Source organism: Bombus vancouverensis, chromosome 17 (assembly GCF_051014615.1).
Source record: "Bombus vancouverensis nearcticus chromosome 17, iyBomVanc1_principal, whole genome shotgun sequence".
In the NCBI taxonomy this organism is placed as follows: domain Eukaryota; kingdom Metazoa; phylum Arthropoda; class Insecta; order Hymenoptera; family Apidae; genus Bombus; species Bombus vancouverensis.
Window position 1 is genome coordinate 723,825 of NC_134927.1, and position 10,427 is coordinate 734,251.

The 10,427-nt window shown below is 35.5% G+C and overlaps 1 protein-coding gene across 1 annotated transcript; it reads left to right on the forward strand.

Moving 5' to 3' along the window:
• The first annotated feature begins 2,746 nt into the window (after positions 1-2,746).
• On the forward strand, positions 2,747-9,260 carry LOC117165322 (GDP-D-glucose phosphorylase 1-like). Its single transcript, XM_033348740.2, has 2 exons — positions 2,747-3,065; positions 9,123-9,260. Exons 1-2 carry the CDS (start codon positions 2,837-2,839, stop codon positions 9,239-9,241), a joined length of 348 nt encoding a protein of 115 aa, XP_033204631.1. The 5' UTR covers positions 2,747-2,836; the 3' UTR covers positions 9,242-9,260.
• Positions 9,261-10,427: the final 1,167 nt, after the last annotated feature.

The following is a 10,427-nucleotide window of genomic DNA, read 5'->3' on the forward strand; positions in this document are numbered from 1 at the left end:
AACTATCACTAATTTTCCTCAGCGACAGCACCATCACCACCGAAGGATGATAGTTTTCCAATCTTCAATCGGTCAACATCGTAACTTGCTAGTGACTCTTTCCGTGTATACTAAACACTGGAAATAAATCAACTAAACACAACATTACTCTGCATCTTAACTTGCTAGCTTCTCTTCATGTACAGAGTGCAAATAAATCATCTAAACGTACTACTACTTGGTATCTTTAATTTACCTCCATCTTGAGCGTTAATATCGTTCACGGTTTGCGATATCAACCGATCAGTTGCAACCTGACTGATCGCCAGTTATTTGAGACTTCGCATCAAAAACATCAAGAGGAAGAATAAAAATGAATAACGTAATCATGAAGAAAATAAAGAGTATTATTGCCTTGTATGCAATAATTCGTATAATTTCAGCAAAGCAAATAAAAAGTACGCCGCGGGGTATAGGACGATTCTCTTCGATTTCTATCTTTTTATTAACCCCTTAACCTACAACTGCGGGCATAACCCGTAGTACGATAATCGGGTCAAATGTAAACGGGCAGTGGTATGATGTATGATGATCGGGTCAAATATAATATATAATGTAATATATAATAGCTTGTTTACGTTTTCGGCTCAAAATTCTCGAACGTAAATCGTAGGTTAAGGGGTTAATAGCTTGGATATTACTTCTCATAAAACGAAATTGCTGTCACTTGATAATGTTATGTAGCTATGTAAGTTTGTGGTATAAAAGTTTATGTTGCAAATATAATAGCTTTTGCTTAATTTAAAGTCAAATTGTTACTTTCGCCAGTCTTCCGCGTCGCTGAAATATTATTGGTAGACTTGAAATTTTGGAAGTTTGGTTCTAATATTTTGAAATTGGAAATCGGCTGACTTCTTTGTGGTTGCTGGTTATACCAGGAGAGAAAATACAAGAGATGTTGAAGTAATATCAGGATACTTCAGCAATGGAAGACTTTGGTTTAAATAAGACTTTAGTTAAAGTTTGACAACAGCTTTACTACGTTTGTTTAACTATCGCGATAAGGGAGCTGAGCCCCTGAATATATATGTCGGAGATGAAAGGAAAACCGGAGCCTTCCCTTTGCAATATTGGGAAAGTCTTCTAATGCTTTAGCCTAGATTTTATCATAGCTGTAATTAAGCAATTGTTGTCATTTGTAATTGTTCGATATGTGTGATAGCGAAAGTGGGTTCGAGGTGACAACTGGTCGCCGAACGTAGCCACGGTCACGGGATAAACGTTTTGCCTGACCAAGGTGTGGATCGGTTGTATTGTTCTCCCTATAAATCACATAGAATTGTACTTTGGAAATGTCGATATAATGGGACACACGTTGTATTAGGAATCAATCTCCAGACAGAAACTGCCTAGTAACGGCGTTTGGATCTTTCTCGATGTTTCCAAAGAGTATACAACAAACTTTTGACAGAAATTGCCTAGCAACAACGATTGGAACCTTCTCGATGCCTCCAGCGAGCATATAACAAACAAATGCAGTTGTATAGCGAAAAAGATTTTCATCAGATATTCATTCGTGTGATCGCCTTGGAAAGTGATACATCGAGCAATTTACCGAGTGTCTCAGCAATCGTATTTTTGTGTTCAAAATTATTCTACGCATAGTAAAGAGTTATCCCGTTGACCGTGGATTCGTTTGAACTCCGGAACATTGTTAATAGCGTAAATTAAATTCATTATTCGTAAAACCTATCAATCTCATTATTCGTTAGATTCATTATTCGTAAGACATATTATTCGTTCCTCTTATTATTCGTTTAACTTATTATTCTTTAATCTAATCATTACTTAAACTTATCGTTTGTTAATCTTATCATTCATTAAACTCATTATTCATAATATTTTGTAAAATCTTGTATATTCGCGTAAATATAATTTCTGTTTCGTAAAACAATGTCTAATTCAAACGAAGAATCGTTACGCGCTTTAAATTCTAATGATAACCCGACATATATAAATTGTTTAAAAGCTTCTGACTCGCTATTTGCAGCATTCTCTGTGAAAAATAGAAAATATGTAATAAATATATGGTTATTAATGATATAAAAATTATTTGTGGGACTAAATTTATCATCCCAAGTAAAAGAAATTTGTAGCTGCACCTCCTATTGTAAATGGTGTAGAAGAAGATAGACATCTGCTCAAGTATTTATTTTGGATGTATAGAAACATGCTAACATGTAATTAGGAAAGTCTCTCAGAGAGTAAACTGATTTTCAATTGTAATAATTTTAACAATACTATTTCATAATTTGTTTCGTTACAATCTTCTTTTAAACTTTCTTACTACAATCATTTTTATTACTCATCCAATATATTTTTTGACATATGTGGAGAGTATTAACAGAAAAATGCAACTTAATCTAATTAATATCATTAACGAGAACAATATAAAACAATCATTTTATCTTTCACTTTTCTTAATTACATTTTAATGGTGAAGATGATTAACAATTGATATATCGTTACGTTATTGATATATAACGTCACGTGTTAGTCTAACTAATTGTAATGTCTATCAGATATTAAACCTTCTTGAAATAGATGCCGGAAAATTTAAATAACAATTATCATATGTTACTGATGGATAAAAGGCTAAATTCTTTGCTTATTTATTGCAACTTTTGTAATTTTCTTTTCAATATAATTTCGTTAACACTGATATCTGTTATTGTATAACATTATTATCTACACTAGTAATATTTTTCAGGATCTTGAAGAACATGCAGGGCCTATACAAATATTAAGAAACTACCCAGCAAAAGGATTTTGTATAAAGTATTCCAATGTCCAGAATATGGATGACTTTGTTAATTGGGCATTTTTGATAATAGACTATTTGCAAAATAAACAAATAGCACACAATATATATATTACGAGAGGTAAATCAAATATTAAAGAAAATAAAGAGGAGTGCAGAGACGTAAGAATTTATATTTGGGCCAGAAAATCTACTCAAGGTGCAAAAGATATTCATGCGTTTAATCTGGCAGCTTGCGAACTTTTTGGACACTTGTCAATGAAATGTGAGTAATTGTTAGTATATATACGTATATATTACTAATCATATTCTTATCAGTTTCCTAGTATATTCATAAAAAATTATTGTTCATTCATATTATATTTTATACTTAGTAGCCACAATCTATAATTTTTTAAAAATGATACCTAAGTTAATGTATGTAGTATCGTGGACGAAAGGCCTGGGCAATATCGGACGAACTATGAACAGTGTCGCGAGAGCCGAGGCGCCGTCGGGCCCATCAATGTGTCATCGGTCTTTTCAAGTGCATAGTTTCGTGGAAAAGACCTACGTGACCCTGGCCACGAGCGTCTGCAGAACACGTGTGCGGTGGGCCTAGGAAAAGGGCAATGGAATGCGACAACAGTTAGTCGAGAAACAGTGTGCGAGTCGAAAAGCAGAGTGCGAGTCGAGAAACAGAGTGCGAGTCGAGAAGCCGAGTGCGAGTCGAGCGGAGACGGAGGTTGCGAGTGGCGTTGCCGAGAGAGTGTGGATTGCGCTGTGTTCTGTACGTTTGGTATGAATAGTTCAAGTTAAGCCACAATCGTCTTTTCTGTCTGATTAACATCTCTATTGTCCACTTTTTGTAAACATATTACATCACGATATTACATGTATAACTTGTGTCGAGATGAAAATAAATTAACAAAATGGTATCCCGAATAAGATAGAAAACTTTTCGGAGATTTTAGATTACGATAGCAAATACGTTATTATTTTCTTCACGTATCTGTACCTGGCGCGAAACCTTACCAGGTACGGTTTTCATAAGCAGAAAGTTGAGGTACGTTCAAACAACGCGCTATAGTTATTCCGTTGTGACCACAGCTACCTGTATGCGGATCCAGTTGCAGGATCTGCAACCATTAGAGGAGACCGCTGTCAGAGGAAATGTGCTGCTCACACGCTGATGTTCCGCAGTTGTAGAAAATCTCAAAAATGTGGTAGAAATTCATTTCCTACGGAAATTTCACTTGAAACATTCACGTGGCAATATTGAAATAGGTCGGTCGTAAATTATAATATACCTCAAAGAAAAGACTGAATTGTCAAACTGCAAAAAAGCTACTTCACCTCCGATTTTTCCTACATACGTAATCGACGGTCTCGCTTAGTTTCCGAGATATTCGCAAAAAATGATCGGTACAATGAACTCAATCCATAGCTGTGTGTCCATGGCAGCGTATTGCGCGTTAGTATCGATGGGCTGTAAAAAATGTTTATTATTGTTGAGGTTATTTGATGTATAAACAGAGAAACTCGTGGATGAATTGTAAGGTAGAAATATATTTTAATGCAGAAGTGTAATTATAAGTAAGAATACAATTTGAGTTGGTCCAGATCCGCACGCTAGCTGTGTTATCCAATAACTAAAAATCCCGAAGCCAACGTCGCCTGTATACTGTTTATGGTCTGACTTCGTCGCAGTCTTTTGTCTATGGCTTTGTGGCGGCACTCGACAACAAATACCGTCACTCGACAGTAACTACAACCGGACCACGGTAGGGCAGTGGTTAGCGCCTTAGGTTACGAAAGTTCGGGACCCGGGTTCGAATCCCAGCGCCCGTGTCCTATTTTTCTTCCACGCATCTAAATTAGAAGAAAAATAGCAGTACCTCAGCAGCCACATCTACAGCCAGCGCTACAAGTATCACGGACAACAACTACATCTCAGCTTCAGTGCTTGAGAAAACTAAAAAGACCAAATTTTTTTTTCTTTTCTTTTTTTTTTATTTAATTGTTTACATTCACAATTTGTCCAGTTTGGACATTTGGTAGAGTCTTTTAGCTGTTAGATTATCATGTGGGTGGCTGCCCCCAGTGGGATACCATTTCGTGTTGGTTAGGTTGTGTCCTTTGTGAGGTCTGTTGGGTGTTTCCTTTTCAGTCTTCTATCCATGTTTGAGGTGTTGATTGTTTCCACAGCTAGCCGGTTTGGGTGTGTTCCTATTCTTTCTTTATATTTTCCTGCGTGTCTGCTAATTTCCTCTATGACCGTTGGTATTCCCAGGTCCTTCTATATATCCTCGTTTCTAAGGTACAATGGGGTGTTTACTATTGTTCTAAGAATTTTAGCTTGTACTGTCTCTATTTTGTTTATATGGCTCATTGCTGCTGTCTCCCCATAGTGGTATTCCGTACGTCCAGATTGGTTTTATGATCGTTTTGTATATTTTTAATTTATTTTCCATGCTTAATTTCGATTTTCGACTTGTTAGCCAATGCATTTGTATCCTTGTTATCTGTATTCTGTATTGATTTAGTATGCTGTTTTCATGCGAGTTGTGTTTCTAGGTGGAGTCCTAGCAATTTGACTTGCCTTGTTTGTATTATGTGCGTGCCGTTCAGTATAATGTTTGGTGGTATCTGTTTTCGCAGTGTGAATGTAACGTGGTTGCATTTTTCGGGGTTTGCTTTAATTTGTTTAACTTGCAGCCACTTTTCTATTTTTGTGGTATGTTCTTGTAGTAATTTGACTGCTGTTTCTGGGTTAGTGTGCCTGACTAGTACGGCTGTGTCGTCCGCAAATGTCAGTATTTTGCTATTGGTAGATGTTGATATGTTGGCCGTGTATAGCGTGTATAGTATTGGTCCTAAAACGCTTCCTTGCGTAACCCCTGCCTTGATGTCTTTGATTTCGGAATACTTCGGAGTCCTTGATTTTTATTACGAAGGTTCTGCTACCTAAGTAAGATTTTATTAATTGGTATATTTGCTCCGGGAATTGTTTCCTGATTGTTTGTAGAATGCTATTGTGGTTTATTTTGTCCAATGCTTTCTCTATGTCCATAAAGACGGCTGTACAGTATTGCTTGTTTTCTAGTGCTAGTATTATTTCGTTGACCAGTCTGTGCATTTGCTCTATAGTGGAGTATTTGTTTCTGAATCCGAATTGGTGATCCGGTATTAATTTTTCCTTCTCTATTATTGGTTTTATGCGATCGTATATTATTTTCTCTAGTATTTTAGAAAACACAGGAAGTAGTGATATTGGTCTGTATGATGTAGTTTGATGTGGGTCTTTGCCTGGTTTAGGTAACACTATGACCTGTGCCAGTTTCCAAATTTTAGGAAAGCATTGTGTTCTTAGTATTACGTTAACTATTATTGTAATTTGTCGTATCGCTTTTGGCGGAAGGTTTTTCAAGATTTTGCCATTGATTAGGTCGATTCCTGGTGCTTTATTATTTTTTGTTTTCTCGATTATGTTTCTAATTTTTTGTGCTATTGTTTTGGGTATGGTGTAGTGTTTGTCAGTTGAGGTACTAGTGGTTTGCGCATCCTCGTCCGTATGACTATTATGGTTGCTGTTGCTGATATTATGTGGTGTAAATGTGTTGTAAAGATGGTTGGAAAATTCTTTAGCTTGATCTTCGCTGCTTTTTGCCCATGCGTTGTCTGCTTTTCTGATTAGTGGGACTAGTTTTGTTGGTTTCTTTATTTTTTTCGTGATTTCCCACAGGGAGTAGTTGGAGTTCTCGTGTGCAGAAAGTGACTCTATGAATTTTGTGAATTCGTTATTGTTGTGCACTTTTATTTTGTTTTTTTATTTCCTTTGCAATCTGTCTAGGTGTATTTTGTTTTCTCGTATTCTATGTTTTTGCCATTTTGCTTTTGCTTTTCTTTTTTCTCTAAATTGTTCAAGTATGTCTGGTGGAATTATTTTCGTTTGTCTGTTGGTTGGTTCAGATATAGTAGTCGTCCATGCTGCTTCTTGGATAGTTTCTGTGAGTGCTGTTACTGCCTGTTCGATGTGTTCGGGTGTTTTCAATGGGATGTTGCAGTTGGTTTTGCTCTCGATTATTTCTTTAAAAGTTTGCCATTTGATGGTTTTGTTGCGTAGTGTCTCTGGATTGTTGTAAAGTATTGGTTTGTTTCTGTATGTAATTATTATGGGTGTATGATCGGAGCTAAACTCGAGGCTGGGTGTTATTTTCAGTTATGTTAGACCAAATGTAGAGTTTTCTTAGAAGTGGTGGTGACCTCTTAGGAGTGGTGGTTGCGAAATTCTCACTATTTGTTTGACATAAGACCATTATTATGACAAAAATTGATAACATTTCTGTTTACGATTTTTTCAAAAATTTTGCTAATATTAGGAAAAAGTGATACGGACCTATAACTAACTGGGTCCGATTGATCCTTATTCTTCTTCAAAAGCGGTTTTATTTTAGCCACTCACCAGACTTTCTGAAAACGAGCTAGGCTTAAACGGTTATTAAACAATATTTCTGATGTAATTCCCAATATACAAGGTGCTTCACCTAAAACAGGCCACGTAAATATTTTCTCGATCTGCGATGATATGAGAATTACTTTCACGAAATTCAAGTGATTTCGAGAGATGAGCCAGATGTAGGAAACATTTTTTGTAGTGTCGTTTTTTAATGAAAATATTAAGGAACTACATATGAAATCATCGGAAAAGCGCTACAATCATTGTCCTACGCTGTCATTTTCTTACCTATTATATACCATAAACCAGGACAAAAAGAATAAAAACAAAATAACGCATATGCAATACGTAATGTGTAAAGTACAATGTACCAAATTATTACAAAGAACATAAAAATTATGATATTAATGACATGTACTTCCACTAGTACGTTTAATCATTTCCAATATTCGATAGTCCATATTACAAATTAATTTTTGAAATATTGTAGTATAGTAACATTATTATATTGTTTGCCTCTCTTATATATGGCTCTTGATAGCATTCCGACTAAGTTTTTGGAAGTCCGGGCAGCGTGAATACCACTTTAGTCTCCAATCCTTTAGTCGAATGTTGAAAGATAACATTTTCTTCGTGACTTTCTTAAAGGATCGTAATCAAACAATCATCTACTAACTCTATGTATTGTTCTGAATTTATTCTTATAGAGATCATACAAATTGGTGCTTTTTGGAAATAACTGAATGTAATCCACACCATCAAACTTCCTTCACCGAAATTTAACCAAAGAGTGCCAATAATGTTTAAATCTGCCTGGACTGACTAAATTAAATTTTTTTTCATCAGAAAATGTAATATCTTTTCACTTCTCACGCTATGACATGTGATTTTGAACGAATTCCATTCTTACTCTTTTATGCTCCTGCTCAAAAGGTGGTTTCAATGATTTTTTGGTCTACTTTAATCTTCTATTTTGCCACAATATTTTTTAGGCACGTTGTGCGATCACCGGAAAGTCCAAAATTCTTGTCACTTCGCTGGCTCTTTTATTCCCAATAACAATTTCTGTGAATATTCGTAAACGATCTTCTCTTGTTAATTTAGTATTGTCACCAGTATTGTGGTTTTTACCGTACTTCTTAGGCATTTCCAGGGAATTGTAAATAGATGCAGTGGACTTATTAATTTTTGTAGAGATCTCTCCGATATTTAAGTCAACATCGTGATATTTGCTGCCGTTGTCACGTGGAAGAACAGGAAATCACGAAATCAACAGATCACTGTCAAGATCAATGTCAAGAAACATGATGTAATATTAGTTCTTAACTTACATAGTAAGTGAATGTAGTAGTTATAGTTAGTTATTACTGCACAGCGGTATATTTCACAAGTGGAAGAATAATTTGCTGTTATTTGATTGCTGAAAAATTTGATTCGCCACATTTATGGTTCTAATGTGCGTTAATAAACAGTCAGACAATAATCACTTACTTTACATTTTTCTTTGAAACGTAAACGTTCTGTATATTACGATGGAACTTTTATACTAGTTTTTGAGAGAATAATTGGGTTATAACGTATGATGATATCGATACATTTTATCCCCATTAGAAATACGAAGGTTTGTAATCATCTGTAAAAGTATTGTTTAACTTTTTTAATATTCAGTATGACGAAATAGCAAACTGTCTATATCATGAATTACATAATTATCGCATGAAAAAATAAAGCGCCGTATTTGTTTATTTTTGACGCTTTTGTTATTAATGTGCAAGTGGATGATTAGACATGTTTATTAATTGAATATTGGTTATTAATTGGAATATCTCTTTGTAACTTTAAACCAGGATAAATAATTATCATTTCTCTTTATGTATGTTACAGCCAAAGAGGCATACGAGAACGTTACGGAGGAATATGTAACACGCGCTTTGCGAGAGGCAACTGAAGAAACTTTCTCTTCCGTCGCTGCTGAAATTAAAGCGTTAGTAGAGTCCCAATAAATGCAGCTGCAGTACAAAAACTGACAATGTAATACTTTCGAAATCTATAACTAAGCAAAAGCATATAAATTTGGAAATGGAGAAAACAACGCGGAGCTAAAATAGTGTCCCCAGTAACATTATGCTTAAACCATTTTATATTTACGAACTATATTCGGTTATCTTTAAATTAGCAAAGAGAAATTGTTTCCAAATCCAATTTCGCCGTTTGAGAGATGCACATTCATATACATATACATATACATATCTCTGGCATAGTAACATAACATTCCTATTGAACGTAGCAACCGCGATTCGCGCGGTGTCAATTCAGACCACTCGTGTTCTGGTATAGGCAAATTAAAACAAAATTGGTGTAATATTACAACTTTACTGTGTACATTTTTTCATTAGTATAAACAATTATTACTATAATAATGTTGAAGAAAATATTAGGTTGGTGTGATTACTAGTTCCTACATGCAAAGTTGGTACGACTTCTAACGACGCTCTTTTGTTTTGGCGTACGCCACGTGTTAATCATCTGAGTGTATCTGGTGTGTTTATATGGCTGTACATCGTGGTGAAATACAGAACGTAAAAGCTGAATCTGTGTGAATCAATAAATATCAAACTCCAAAACCTATTTAATAACAAATAATATAACAAATTAAGTAATATGCTGTAGACTGTAAAAAACAATAATAAAATGTATGTTTATATTAACACGTTGAATGCCATGGTGGTTGTCACGTAAAATAGAAAGAAACTTAAGAAAAAAAGGAACTTTATTTTTTTCTGGTTTACAATACACTTCAGAGCTCTAGGCGTGACTGTTCAAGACTGACTTGGATGATTTTAGGGGGAGTATTTAAATTCTTTTATTCGTGGGAGTGGGAAAAGGCTTCGATCATATATTTCTGAGAACGGGTAGAGTGACCGGATGCTACCCCGGTAGTCACTCATGCTAAGGCGCTTGGAATTTCGCTATCCCATCGTTTTGTTTAGTCGGATTTCATCTGTGACATTCCCCCCTTCTTAGATTGAACTTGGTCCCTCAAGTTTTCTTCAGAAGACTTTTGTGGAATCGGACTCGGCGTGGCTTGAAAATCACAGCTGATTCCTCTTCTTCTTCGAGGTGGTATGAGTTGGTCGGGATATAGATGTCGGATCTTGCGACCGGGGCGCTTGGTGCTGGTGCGGATGT